This window comes from Podarcis muralis, chromosome 17 (assembly GCF_964188315.1).
Source record: "Podarcis muralis chromosome 17, rPodMur119.hap1.1, whole genome shotgun sequence".
NCBI lineage: Eukaryota > Metazoa > Chordata > Lepidosauria > Squamata > Lacertidae > Podarcis > Podarcis muralis.
In genome coordinates, this window is record NC_135671.1 from 30,282,429 (window position 1) to 30,297,072 (window position 14,644).

Sequence of the window (14,644 nt, forward strand, 5' to 3'; positions counted from 1 at the left end):
ATTATGTCTACTTGATTTTTTCTTTTATCATGATGAATATTACAGATTGTTTCGGTCTTTCTGATCAAGTGGTTTGTGAATATTGCTTAATAGATAAAAATAGCGTACAGGACAAATGGCTCTGGGATAAGGAGCACCCATCGACAAAAAGGCAGGGAAAGTTCCATCTCATGAAATCTAACATCTCACAAGGGTACTGAAGACATCAGGGTTCAAGGAGATGAGCATGAACTGAATATTTTCACATATTATATATTACTGATGCTCCACAATCCAAGCTAAGTTCATTTTCCTTTGCAGAGGATACTAAATAACTTCATGGCAGTATCTGCATTCTCAATGACTTCTGGACCCAGGTGTTTAATCTAATTCCTATTATTGTAGGTCAACCCTTTTCAATGGATCCAGATTTGGCATTACTTTCTCTAGAAAGCAATACAACCCAACCATTGACCACTATCCTCTTGTATTTATGTTCTAAGCGGCAGCTAAAATCTCCATTGCTAGTCACTGGAAATCCAGATCCCCATCCTGTGATCATTGGTTAAGGAAGGTTATGGGACATTGCGCTCTCTGAACTTCTAACATGTCAGAGAGGGCTTAAGGATTAAGGCTTTCTGGGAGATGATATATAATGAAATGAAAAAGGTATTTAAATATACCTTTTTGAAGAAACCAGAGGCCTTTCTCCTGGGCATCGTAGGCCAATTGGTGTCAAAAAAGGATAGAACTTTCTTTATGTATGCCACGACAGCAGCAAGAATACTTATTGCAAAGTATTGGAAGACACAAGATCTACCCACCCTGGAAGAATGGCAGATGAAGGTGATGGACTATATGGAACTGGCAGAAATGACCGGCAGAATCCGAGACCAGGGAGAAGAGTCGGTGGAAGAAGATTGGAAGAAATTTAAAGACTATCTACAGAAATATTGTAAAATTAATGAATGTTAGAATGATGTTGGATAAAAAGTTAAGTGGTTTTTAGCTATAACGCTATAAGGAATATGAAAAAATGGAGTATTAACAGGTAAAAATTTAATATTATAATATTTTAAGATTAAAGACTAGGATAAACAAAGAGGGAAAGGATTTGCTGAACTAATAAATTGAATTGGAATACAAAAAGGGAGGTGTGAGGAGGTCTGGGAAACAAGCAAATGAAAAATAAGTGATGGAAAGATGGAATTGTTTTTTAACTATTTTTATTTTGTATTTTTCGTTTTTCATTCTGTAAAATCTTAATAAATATCTTTTAAAAAATAAATAAAACTGATCAACAGGGAAAGGAAGCGGTGATTCGGCTCCCGGCAACTGGGGAAGGGGGCCCTTGCCCGGTCAAGGATCTCCAGAAGTACCTGGCCTTACGACCACCAGGTGAGGGCCCTTTGTTTATTCATGAGAATGGGCATCCGTTGGCCCGTCACCAGTTCACCAAGGTGTTGCGCAAGGTTATTGCTGCCTGCGGCCTTGCGGCTTCTGAGTTTGCTCCTCATTCCTTTCGGATTGGGGCTGCAACGACTGCTACTCACTTGGGTTTATCGGTGGAGAGGATTAAGGACCTGGGCCGGTGGAGGTCTGATGCGTACAGAGGTTATGTATGGAAATGATGTGATTTCATGTGCTTACGTTTCTTGTTTTTACCCTAGGTCCAGCAGCTATACGCATCTGGATTGTGGGGCACAGTATTGTACACTGGGCTGCTAGCAGAGCTCAACAGTCCGGAGTGGGTGATGGCCTTGGCCTTCCGCAGCACGTGCGGGTGTCCTGGATCTCCAGAAGGGGGATGCTGTGGAAGGAGCTTCTACCGCTTATGCAGAGGCGTGTTCTCATGGAAGGCCCTCCTACGGCGATTGTGGTTCAGCTCGGGGGAAATGATATGGTTTCCTCTTCCTGTTATGTCCTGTGTGCTGTTATGTTGGAAGATTTGAGGGAATTCGCGGCCATGGTGCTGGCAACTAAAATAATTTGGTCACAGTTGTTCAACGCCACAATTGGCGGGGTAGTCCCTGTTCGGCGGCCACTGAACGGGTTAGAAAGCAGATTAATTCCGCGGTGAGCAAGTTGGTGGTCGATTTGGGTGGGTTTGTGATTCCACACCCTCTAATTACGTTCAAAGCCGCTGAATTCTTTATGATGGATGGGGTTCATCTGTCATCAGTTGGGAATGATGTTTGGTTAAATTCGGTGGTGGATAAGTTGAGGGTGTGTTTGAGTCTGTGAGTGGTTGGCGGCGAGCGTAAGGGCTCGAGTGGCGGTCAGGCATTGGTTTAAATTGGTTGGTGGAGGGGTATGGATTGGCTGTGCCTGCCCCTCCAATGCTTTTGCTGCACGGGAATTCCGTTAAAGGAATTCAGGGGCTTACCATCCTTTCGTCCAAACCCCTGGAATCGGGTTTGGGCCATGTAAGCCCCTAGGAGCATGCGGGGAGAAGCTGAGGGTCTGTGTCGCAGCTCCAGTTATCCCTGAACTTGTTCCTCCACACTGGCTTTCGCTGGAATCCGGGAGCCAGTGCTGTCCCCAAGGTGGGGGGGGGGGGGACAGATAGTCATAACCAATGCCTAAGCAACCACTCACGATTTGTATGCTAATAAAGTTGTGGCCAAAAATATGCCAAAAACCTTAAACAAAAATTATGTGTGATGTGTGAGTTATTGGGGTAAGGGTGTTTTGGGGGACCTCAGCACGCAAATGGCTCTGGGGTAAGCCACACCCATTGTCAAAAAGGCAGGGAAAGTTCCATCTCACAAAACCTAACATCTCACAAGGGTACTGAAGACATCAGGGTTCAAGGAGATGAACATAAACTGAATATTTTCACAGATTATACATTACTGATGCTCCACAATCCAAGCTAAGCCCCTTTTCCTTTGCAGAGGATACTAAATGATTTCATGGCAGTATCTGCATTCTCTATGGAGAAGTTCTCCGTATGTTTAGTTGATATTATATGGTATTATATAGTTTTATTGAGCATGGAATGATGTAAACAACTTTATAAATCCCACTAGATATCATCTCCATGGTGTTTCAAAACGTAAAATAAATCAACCATCTTATTATCAATGGGAGTTGTTAGAATCTACAAGTAATAATTAACAATGCATGTAATTTTATTGGGTGTATTTCCCCCCCCCCCTAAAACTGTTGACTTCATCTCTATATCGATACATTTTATTGTGTCTACTTGATTTTCAATTTTTATTTTATCATGATGAATATTACATATTGTTTCGGTGTAAAGTACAGTAAGGTCTTCCTGATTAAGTGGTGTGAATATTGTTTAATAAATAAAAATAGCGTACAGGACAAATGGCTCTGGGGTAAGCCACACCCATTGTCAAAAAGGCAGGGAAAGTTCCATCTCACAAAACCTAACATCTCACAAGGGTACTGAAGACATCCGGGTTCAAGGAGATGAGCATAAACTGAATATTTTCACAGATTATATATTACTGATGCTCCACAATCCAAGCTAAGCCCCTTTTCCTTTGCAGAGGATACTAAATGATTTCATGGCAGTATCTGCATTCCCAATGACTTCTGGACCCAGGTGTGCAATCTAATTCCTATTATTGTGGGTCAGCCCTTGGCAATGGATCCAGATTTGGCATTACTTTCTCTAGAAAGCAATACAAGCCAACCATTGACCGCTATCCTCTTGTATTTATGTTCTAAGCAGCAGCTAAAATCTCTATTGCTAGTCACTGGAAATCCAGATTCCCATCCCGGGATTGTTGGTTTGGAAGGTTATGGGACATTGCTCTCTCTGAACATCTAACATGCCAGAGAGGGCTTAGCAGCAGGGAGATTAAAAACAGTCTGTTTCTATTCCATTTGGTAGCTCTGTCTATCCTTTGGCAATGCTGAGTCAAACAAGCATCAACCATCCCATAGCCCAAATAAACATATGGAGAAGTTCTCCGTATGTTTAGTTGATATTATATGGTATTATATAGTTGATATTATATGGTAAACACCTGACTTAGGCATTTTCGTTTTTAGCAGCATTGCACGAATGGTTCTTTTTTTCATTGTTGTTGTTGAAATCATAGAATCTTAGAGTTGGAAGGGACGTGTCATGAATGAGCCAGCTCCCAGTGAAGGAAGCAGTTACAAAGAGAGAGAGGGTTAAATGACAGACAAGAGAAGCCTTGGCCAGGGTCAACTCCTCCGCCCGTTGGAATGACAACTGATAATGTTGCACGCAGGCAGGAACCTAGCCAAAGCTGTCAGGAGTTTCAAACAGGAGCGAACAGAAACATGGGTAGTTAATCAGAAAAGGAAGAGGCTGAGCTAAGCCAATAAGTGTGGAGAATAGGTCAAGGGGCGGGTTGTTAGATAGGAAGAAAAACAAGAGAATTAGGGTTAGTAAGTTCAATATCTTCCGTCATCACAGGAAGGAGTCGGAAGGGTCATCATGATTAGTGGAGAATGGCGGCACTGTAGAGTCATCTGGAGAACACTGTTATTGCAATAAATCTTCCTTTTTAATTAACTACGCTGGCTGCGTTATCAAGCTGGAAACTGGGACTCCTGACAGGACCCAAGGGCCACCATTGGCTGTGGTGAGGACTGCAGGGCCTGTTCCCTTAAAGGCCTTTCCAGCTGACCTAGGGAGCAAGGACTAGGCCCTCACACTTCCAGCTATAAAGGGTCTCCTGTGGCAGAAACTGCCTTCTTGGCTGCTGAACCCACTATTGGTCTCATCAGCTCAATCCACCAGAGCCTGTCTTCGCATACGGGAGAATTCCTCCTTGACACACAGACACACACAGGCACTATAGCTAATCCAGTAACTTTTTTCAATACTGCCTGCCATTCCCATCTCCCCAGGTAACAGCTTGCTTGCTCTGTTCAGACTGAAGTGAGGAAAAGGTGTTGAAAAATGGACACCATTCAGACCATTCCCTCCCAACCACACCATACAATACAATTGCACCCAACCCCTTCCACACTACTGAATTATGGTGGACCTTTCTTGATATATTGTGTGCTTTATGATAGAAGGAAAATCAGCCTGGCAGCTACATTATTCTAGAATGCCAACTGAAGGACAAAAACATTATGTGGTCCAATAATAATAATAATAATAAATTTTATTTATATCCCGCCCTCCCCAGCCGAAGCTGGGCTCAGGGCGGCTAACAACAATGCAGGAAAAGCGGTGGGTGAGGGGTCCACTCAAACATGATAGCACTGCAAATTAATGATTCAATTGCATATCTGATTATGTAATGGGAATATAATATGATATAGCGTTTCTTTGGGCATGGCTTTGAAAGTAATTAGTATCAGGATTAACATATATATATATATATATATATATATATATATATATATATGCTAAATGCTAAAATAAATGCATATTGAAAAATAGCAATACTCCATTTTGTGTACAAAATATTATTACATTCTTGCCAACACTTTATAGAAAGCAAATGTCAGAACATACTACATGAAAGCAAAAGAGCAGAAATTAAGTGTGTTTGGTTACAAGAATTCCAACTTTGAAAAAGATTCCCTCCTTAAAAATAGCCATTACTGGGGACAAGGAGGGGCAGAAAACTACCTCCACAAAGATAAACAGAAATGTACCCCAAATTGAACCCAACCAAAATATACGGGTGGCAGCTATTCAACAAGAACAATTTTGACACTTCAGTCTCAGCACTATATGAGCTTGAAATAGTTCTGCATGAATGATTGGTAGAGAAAATGAGGGCTAGGATTTGGGAGAAAACAACAGTAATCTTTAGAAAAGTTTCCTTTGCTGCAGGGCTGAATGATTACAGGTTCATTTATGAGAAAATTCCCACAACCCGATTTATTTTCCAGTGATGCACTAAAGAGAAAATCAAAGTTGTCTGTAAATGCTAAAGCAAGGCCACATTTTGCCAAGTGAATATTTCATATACAAATGAATTATTAAGGAGATGAGAAAAAGCTACAATACTATTTGAGGCGTTCTTTGTCCATTAAACAACAGATACAGTATTTATTGGGTTTCATAATTCCTCTTCAAAGTGGGTAACGTTTAATTTTCACATTCTTTGGGTGCAGGAGCTTTTGCCAAGCGATTTCTTAAGCGCTATTTGAACATCTTTGTTTCTCAGGCTGTACACTAAGGGGTTCAACAATGGAGTCACCATTGTGTAAGAGACAGTAATAAAAGTCGTCTCATCTAGCGTGTAACTGGATTTGGGCCCTAAATAGATAATGCCAGCACACCCAAAGTGCACCACGACCACAATAAGATGGGAGGCACAAGTGGAAAAGGCTTTTCGTTTCCCAGCCGTTGTGGGGATTTTCAAGACAGTGTTTGCAATTAAAATGTACGAGAGAAGGATGAACGAGAATGAACAAATTACAACCACAAAAGAAATAATGTTAATGACAATTTCTCCTATGTAGTTTCGGCCACAGGCTAATTCAAGCAAAGGTGCTAAATCACACAAAAAGTGCTTAACTTCATTTGGTCCACAGAAAGGCAAGGTAAATATGATTATAGCCTCTGTGGTGGAAAAAAGAAATCCAGTTGTTGCTGAACAAGCCACCAGTTTGGTGCAGACACTTTGATTCATCAAAATCTGATAACGTAAAGGTTTGCATATGGAGACATATCGGTCATACCCCATCACTGCTAGAAGCATACAATTTGTGCATGCAAAGCCCAGGAAAATGCACATCTGAGTAGCACAGCCAATGAAGGAAATGGTCTTCTTCTCTCTCAGAAAATTTGCAAGCATATTGGGAATAATGACGAGTGTGTAGCAGGTTTCTGAGAAGGAGAGGATGGAGAGGAAGAAGTACATGGGGATGTGGAGGCTGCGGTCAAGCCGTATCGTAGTGATGATGATTATATTTGCGATCAAAGTTACCAGGTAGATTAGAGAGAACACCAGAAACAATGGAACCTGCAGGTCTGGGAAATTCGAAAATCCAGCAAGAATAAATTCTGTCACCACTGTTTGATTTTCTCTTCCCATTGATGCAGCATCTGAAAATAAACTTTAAAGATGTTACCGATTGCAACAATGCCCGTCCGCTGATGCTTTATACAAAAATACTGGGGGAGAGGCTTGTTCATAAAATGATTATTTATTTTTTGTTCTTTATTAGATTTATGTACCGCCCTTCAGCTGACTATCACAGGCCACTTTACAACATAAAAACACAAAATATATAACAGGACTGAAAAAATGCAATAATAACAAATTAAAGAACAAGCCATTTGATGTGCCTTAAACATCACTCCATACAGCTGACTGAGAACTGCCTGCTTCCACTTGCCCAATGGTAGAGCCGGCCTCAGTAGACAGAGCATAGCACAACAATTGTGCAACCAGCAAAATAGTTGTGTCACCCCATAGACATATTATTACATTCACTTGACCAACAAGTCTACACTGCAGAGTTGAATGTCTGATATCTCCCTTTCGAGGAATCCTGGGAATGCCTGCTCCCAAGTTAGTGAGGCATTAGAGCCAGTTTACAAAACTGCATTTTCCATAGAACTAAAATTTTAGCAATCAGACAACATTTTGGCATAGTTCATCACCATAGATTAAAATTCTGTATTCTTTTAATTGATGGAATTCCACTGTGAATGAATGTCTGGCTACAGCCCACAAGCTGATGAAGGAGCACAGAGGCAAGTGAGCTGAAGAGTTTGAGGCTTCACAATATTCCTGTCAATTGCAAAATTAACAGCATCACAAGACATAACTCTGAACACCACTAGAAAACTGAGGAGCAAGCCTATCTTAACCTGCCTTTTAAAGAGTCATACATGTCTACTCCAAATTGTAGCACCTCTCCAGGGTCTCAGGTTGCAGTCTTCACTATTCCTGCTAAGCTACCTCATACTCTTTTGGAAAAATATTGGATCTGGAGCCTTCTGTATGAAAAACAGTAACTCTGCTATTGAGTATGAATCTTGTGGCCAAGATAAAAAAGAGTCAGGTGCTTTGAAATTGTTCTTATATCCCTTCAAAGTGGCAAAGACAAGAGCATCGGAAGGGCTGAATGAATGAATTCAAATCAAAGCTGCAGAACCTCAAACCACAATAGACTTACAAGGAAGCACGATGGATGGTGAGCTCTTCCAAATGACACCAATTTGCCACAATATCCTTTTCATGATGTTTTTATTGAGCATGGAATGATGTAAACAAGTTTATAAATCCCATCAGATATTATCTCTACGGTGTTTCAAAACATAAAATCAATCAACCTTCTTATTATCAATGGGAGTTGTTAGAATCTACAAGTAATAATTAACAATACATATAATTTTATTGGGTGTATTTTTTTTCTAAAGCTGTTGACTTCATCTCTATATCGATACATTTTGTTACATCTACTTGTTTTCCATTTTTTATTTTCTCATGATGAACATTACAGATTGTTTCTGTGTAAAGCGCAGTTAGGTCTTTATGATTAAGTGGTGTGTGAATATTGTTTAATAAATAAAAATAGCGTACAGGACAAATGGCTCTGGGGTAAGCCACACCCATCGTCATATAGGCAGGGAAATTTCATTCTACAAGTAAAATGCTAGCACAACACCTAACATCTCACAAGGCACTGAAGACATCAGGGTTCAAGGAGATGACACTGAACATTTTCACAGATTATATCTTACTGATGCTCCATAATCCAAGCTAAGCCCCTTTTCCTTTGCAGAGGATACTAAATGATTTCATGGCAGTATTTGCATTCTCAATGACTTCTGGACCCAGGTGTTCAATCTAATTTCTATTACCGTGCGTCAAACCTCAGCAATGGATCCAGATTTGGCATTGCTTTCTCTAGAAAGTAATACAACCCAACCATTGACCACTATCCTCTTGTACAGTGGTACCTCAGGTTACATACACTTCAGGTTACAGAGTCCGCTAACCCAGAAATAGTGTATCAGGTTAAGAACTTTGCTTCAGGATGAAAACAGAAATTGTGCTCCGGCGGCGCACGATTAACCTGAGGTACCACTGTATTTATGTTCTAAGCAGCACCTAAAATCTCCATTGCTAGTCACTGGTCACTGTCTTGGGAATCTACGTTTTGAGCAGCATTGTATGAATGGTTCTTTTTTCCCACTGTTGTTGTTGGAACCATAGAATCTTAGAGTTGAAAAGGACCCAAGGGCCACCATCGGCTGTGGTGAGGACAGCAAGGCCTGCTCCCTTACAAAGCCTTTACCAACTGGCCTAGGGGGCAAGGCCCAGGCCCTCACACTTCCAGCTATAAAGAGACTCCTCTGGCAGAAACGGCCTTCTTGGCTGTTGAAGCCAGTATTGGTCTCATCAGCTCAATCCACCGCAGCCTGTCTTCGCATAAGGGGAAGTCCTCCTTGACACACAAAGACACACACTCACACCAATTAATCCAGTAACTTCTTTCAATACTGCCTCCCATACCCATTCTCTCCAGGTAACAGCTTGCTTGCTCTGCTCAGACTGAAGTGAGGAAAAGGTGCTGAAAAATGGACACCATTCAGACCATTCCCTCCCAACCACACCATACAGTAGAGTTGCAGCCAACCCCTTCCACAGTACTGAATCAGGTTGGACCTTTCTTCAGATATTTCATACTTTTGAGAGAAGGAAAATCAGCCTGGCAGCTACATTGTTCTGGAATACTAAGTGAAGGACAAAGCCACTTCCGTCCTCAGGAGGAGGTGGTGTTGTTGTTGTGGTGGTGGTGGTGGTGGTGCGCTTCACGCCCCCAACACACGCGCGGAAGCTGGCTTCCAGCCCCGCGCAATCATTTGAATCCTCGGGCCGCGTCATCCCCTGGCCAGCCAATCGGCTGGCTCAGGGGGTGTGGCTTGCCTCATTTAAGGCAAGCAGGGCCCGGGATCTCCCTCTCGTCACAACTTCTTTGGTTTTGGTGGTTAGGCATTGGTAGGGGTATTGTTATGTAGATGTGTTGGGGGGGAGGAGCGCCATCACCTCCCCCAAAATATCGAAGGGTAGTCCGGTGAAGGATTCCGTGGGGCGTGGCCTTGTCCGAAGCCTATGGAGGTCAGGGCCTAAAGCGCCCCCCCCCGAGCGGTGACCCCGGGGGAGTCCCTTGTTGATGTGCATCAGCAGGGCTCCCCCTGCTGGTGCTAACCCTTCCCGGTCTTCAAGCAAACAGGCTGAAGCCGGATAGTCGGCTAGGACCGATGCCTAAGCCAATACTGCTCTTTACCTGTAACCAATAAAGTTGTGGCCTATTTTAGCCCATTAACCTAAATATTTGTGCCACGTGTCATTATTCTTACTGGTGGGAGGCGGGAGCTCGCCACGCAACCTCATGTGGTCCAGTGCAAGAAAATCATGGGGTGAGGGGACCACTCAGACATGATAGCACTGCAAATTACTTATCCAATTGCATATCTAATTATGTAATGGACATATAATATGATATAGCCTTTCTTTGGGCATGGTTTTGAAAGTAATTAAAGTGTCAGGTTTAAATTATATATATATATATATATATATATGAATGCTAAAATAAATGCATATTGAAAAATAGCAATACTCCATTTTGTGTACAATGTATTATTACATTCTTGCCAACACTTTACAGAAATCAAATGTCAGAACAAATAACATGAAAGCAAAAGAGCAGAAATTAAGTGTGTTTGGTTACAAGAATTCCAACATTGAAAAAGCAGACTCCAAATGTTTTGTGTCACTTGGACGGCAGGAATTCTGTATTGATTAGCTATGAATGTTTGTATGTGATGCCAGTAAAAGGTTTGATGATGATGAAAAAGCAGATTCCCTCACCATCACTGGGGACAAGGAGGGGCAGAAAAAGCCACATCCACAAAGATAAACAGATACGTACCTCAAACTGACCCCAAAAGAAATATACAGGTACCAGCCAGGTACCAGGGCAGGGGGAGAATTCATGCCGCTGCCTGGGAGAGGCTGTGCCCTGTGATCCCATAAGCCAGGACAGCAAGCTGCGATCCCGCTTGCTGTCCTGGCTTCTGGGATTCAGAATAATTTTTTTCTTGTTTTCCTCCTCCAAAAACTAGGTGCGTCTTATGGTCTGGTGTGTCTTATAGAGCGAAAAATACAGTACTTAATTCGTTCCGGAGGTAGGTTCTTAACCTGAAACTGTTCTTTTTTTTTTAATAAATTTTTTATTCAAAACATATTATATACATATACATATTATATACATATTGTATACATTATATACAAAACATTTTATAACAAAACATATTTTCCAAAAACGTATCGGTTCCCCCCCCATTTTTCCTCCCTCCCCCCATAAAACCCATCCCCCCACCCCCCCACCCTGACTTCCCTCAGTTCCAGTCTTTGGTTTCTCCAATAATGCTATTTTCTGCATGTTACAGAGTTGTATAGATCCTCCAACTGTTTAGCTAATTATTATCAGTAAAAAAATTGTGAATGTTTATTCAAAACCTGCCAAGGAGTCCAGTTCGCATTGTTGCGTCTTCAAATACTTTGTGAAAGGTTCCCATTCATCCTTAAAGTCACAGTTATCCTTATTTCGTAGTTTATATGTCAATTTGCCAGTTCTGCATAGTCCATCAATTTTTCTTGCCATGATTCTTTAGTTGGGATTTCTTCAGTCTTCCATCCTTGTGCTACCAGAACTCTCGCGGCTGTTGTCGCATACATGAAGATGTTTTTCAACTTTTTTGGCAGGTCTTTCCCTATAATCCCCAACAAAAATGCCTCGGGATTTTTTAACAAATGTTAAATGGAACATTAACCTGAAACTGTTCTTAACCTGAAGCACCACTTTAGCTAATGGGGCCTCCCGCTGCTGCTGCGCCGCCGGAGCACGATTTCAGTTCTCATCCTGAAGCAAAGTTCTTAACCCAGGGTACTATTTCTGGGTCAGCGGAGTCTGTAACCTGAAGCGTCTGTAACCTGAAGCGTATGTAACCTGAGGTACCACTGCATACGGGTACCAGCCATTCAACAAGAACAATTTTGACACTTCAGTCTCAGCACTATATGAACTTGAAATAGTTCTGCCTGAATGTTTGGTAGTGAAAATGAGGGCTAGGATTTGGGAGAAAACAACAGTAATCTTTAGAAATGTTTCCTTTGTTGCAGGGCTGAATGATTACAGGTTCATTTATGAGAAAATTCCCACAACCCGATTTATTTTCCAGTGATGTACTAAAGAGAAAATCAAAGTTGTCTGTAAATGCTAAAGCAAGGCCAAATTTTTCCAAGTGAACATTCCATATACAGATGAATTTTTAAAAAGATGAGAAAAAGCTACAATACTATTTGAGGTGTTCTTTGTCCATTAAACAACAGATACAGTATTTGTTGGGTTTCATAATTCCTCTTCAAAGTGGATAACGCTTAATTTTCACATTCTTTGGGTGCAGGAGCTTTTGCCCAGCGATTTCTTAAGCGCTATTTGAACATCTTTGTTTCTCAGGCTGTACACTAAGGGGTTCAACAATGGAGTCACCATTGTGTAAGAGACAGAAATAAAAATAGTCTCATCTAGCGTGTAACTGGATTTGGGCCCTAAATAGATAATGCCAGCACACCCAAAGTGCACCACGACCACAATAAGATGGGAGGCACAAGTGGAAAAGGCTTTTCGTTTCCCAGCTGTTGTGGGGATTTTCAAGACAGTGTTTGCAATTAAAATGTACGAGAGAAGGATGAACAAGAATGAAGAAATCACAACCAAAACACAAATAACAAAAATGACAATTTCACCTATGTAGTTTCGGCCGCAGGCTAATTCAAGCAAAGGTGCTAAATCGCAAAAGAAGTGCTTAACTTTATTTGGTCCACAGAAAGGCAAGGTAAATATGATAATGGTCTCTGATATAGAAAAAATAAATGCAAGTGATACTGAACAAGCCACCAGCTTTGTGCAGAGTCTTTGATTCATCAAAATCTGATAACGTAACGGTTTGCATATGGAGACATATCGGTCATACCCCATCACTGCTAGAAGCATACAATTTGTGCCTGCCAAGCCCAGGAAAATGCACATCTGAGTAGCACAGCCAATGAAGGAAATTTTCTTCTTCTCTCTTAGAAGATTTGCAAGCATATTGGGGATAATGACGAGTGAGTAGCAGATTTCTGAGAAGGAGAGGACGGAGAGGAAGAAGTACATGGGGATGTGGAGACTGCGGTTAAGCCGTATCGTAGTGATGATGATTATATTTGCCATCAAAGTAACCAGGTAAATTAGAGAGAACACCAGAAACAATGGAATCTTCAGGTCTGGGAAACTGGAAAACCCAGCAAGGATAAATTCTGTCACCACTGTTTGATTTCCTCTTCCCATTGATGTAGAATCTGAAAATAAACTTTAAAGGTATTACAGATTGCAACAGTGCTCATCATCTGATGTTGTATACAAAAATACTTGGGGAGAGGTTTGTTCAAAGTGTTGGTGCTGACCTTTAAAGCCCTAAACGGCCTCGGTCCAGTATACCTGAAGAGCGTCTCCACCCCCATCGTTCTACCCGGACATTGAGGTCCAGCACCGAGGGCCTTCTGGCGGTTCCCTCACTGTGAGAAGCAAAGTTACAGGGAAACAGGCAGAGGGCCTTCTCGGTAGTGGCGCCCATCCCTGTGGAACGCCCTCCCACCAGATGTCAAAGAGAACAACAACTACCAGACTTTTAGAAGACATCTGAAGGCAGCCCTGTTTAGGGATGCTTTTAATGTTTGATGTATCACAGTATTTTAATATTCTTTTGGAAGCCGCCCAGAGTGGCTGGGGAGGCCCAACCAGATGGGCGGGGTATAAATAATAAATTATTATTATAATATTATTATTATTGTTCATAAAATGATTATTTATTTTTTGCTCTTTATTAGATTTATGTACCGCCCTTCAGCTGACTATCACAGGACACTTTACAACATAAAAACACAAAATGCATAATGTGACCGTAAAAATGCAATAGCAATAAAAACCATTTGATGTGCCTTAAACATCACTTAAACAGGTTTAAGGATTTAGATTTGGTGGACAGAGTGCCTGAAGAGCTATGGATGGAGGCTCGTAACATTGTACAGGAGGCAGCAACGAAAAGCATCCCAATGAAAAGGAAATGCAAGAAAGCAAAGTGGCTGTCCAACGAGGCCTTACAAATAGCGGAGGAGAGAAGGCAAGCAAAATGCGAGGGAGATAGTGAAAGATACAGGAAATTGAATGCAGATTTCCAAAAAATAGCAAGGAGAGACAAGAAGGCCTTCTTAAACGAGCAATGCAAAGAAATAGAGGAAAACAACAGAATGGGAAGAACTAGAAATCTGTTCAAGAAAATTGGAGATATGAAAGGAACATTTCGTACAAAGATTACCATAATAAAGGACAAAAGTGGAAAGGACCTAACAGAAGCAGAAGACATCAGGAAGAGGTGGCAAATACACGGAGGAATTACACCAGAAAGATATGGATGTCTCGTACACCCCAGGTAGTGTGGTTGCTGACCTTGAGTCAGACATCCTGGAGAGTGAAGTCAAATGGGCCTTAGAAAGCACTGCAAATAACAAGGCCAGTGGAAGTGATGGTATTCCAGCTGAACTATTTAAAATTTTAAAAGATGATGCTGTTAAGGTGCTACACTCAATATGCCAGCAAGTTTGGAAAACTCAGCAGTGGCCAGAAGATT

The 14,644-nt window shown here is 41.5% G+C and overlaps 2 protein-coding genes across 2 annotated transcripts; both read right to left on the reverse strand.

The window, feature by feature from the left end:
• Positions 1–6,044: 6,044 nt before the first annotated feature.
• On the reverse strand, positions 6,045–6,989 carry LOC114588068 (olfactory receptor 10R2-like). Its single transcript, XM_028712997.2, has one exon. The coding sequence runs from the start codon at positions 6,987–6,989 to the stop codon at positions 6,045–6,047; it is 945 nt and encodes a 314-aa protein (XP_028568830.1).
• A 5,371-nt stretch (positions 6,990–12,360) lies between these two features.
• On the reverse strand, positions 12,361–13,305 carry LOC114588069 (olfactory receptor 10T2-like). The gene has a single exon (XM_028712998.2). It carries the CDS (start codon positions 13,303–13,305, stop codon positions 12,361–12,363), a length of 945 nt encoding a protein of 314 aa, XP_028568831.2.
• Between the last annotated feature and the right edge of the window lie 1,339 nt (positions 13,306–14,644).

Bases quoted from the DNA above. Each gene is read 5' to 3' on its own strand.
- LOC114588068 (XM_028712997.2), bottom strand. From the start codon at position 6,989: ATGGGAAGAGAAAATCAAACAGTGGTGACAGAATTTATTCTTGCTGGA.
- LOC114588069 (XM_028712998.2), bottom strand. From the start codon at position 13,305: ATGGGAAGAGGAAATCAAACAGTGGTGACAGAATTTATCCTTGCTGGG.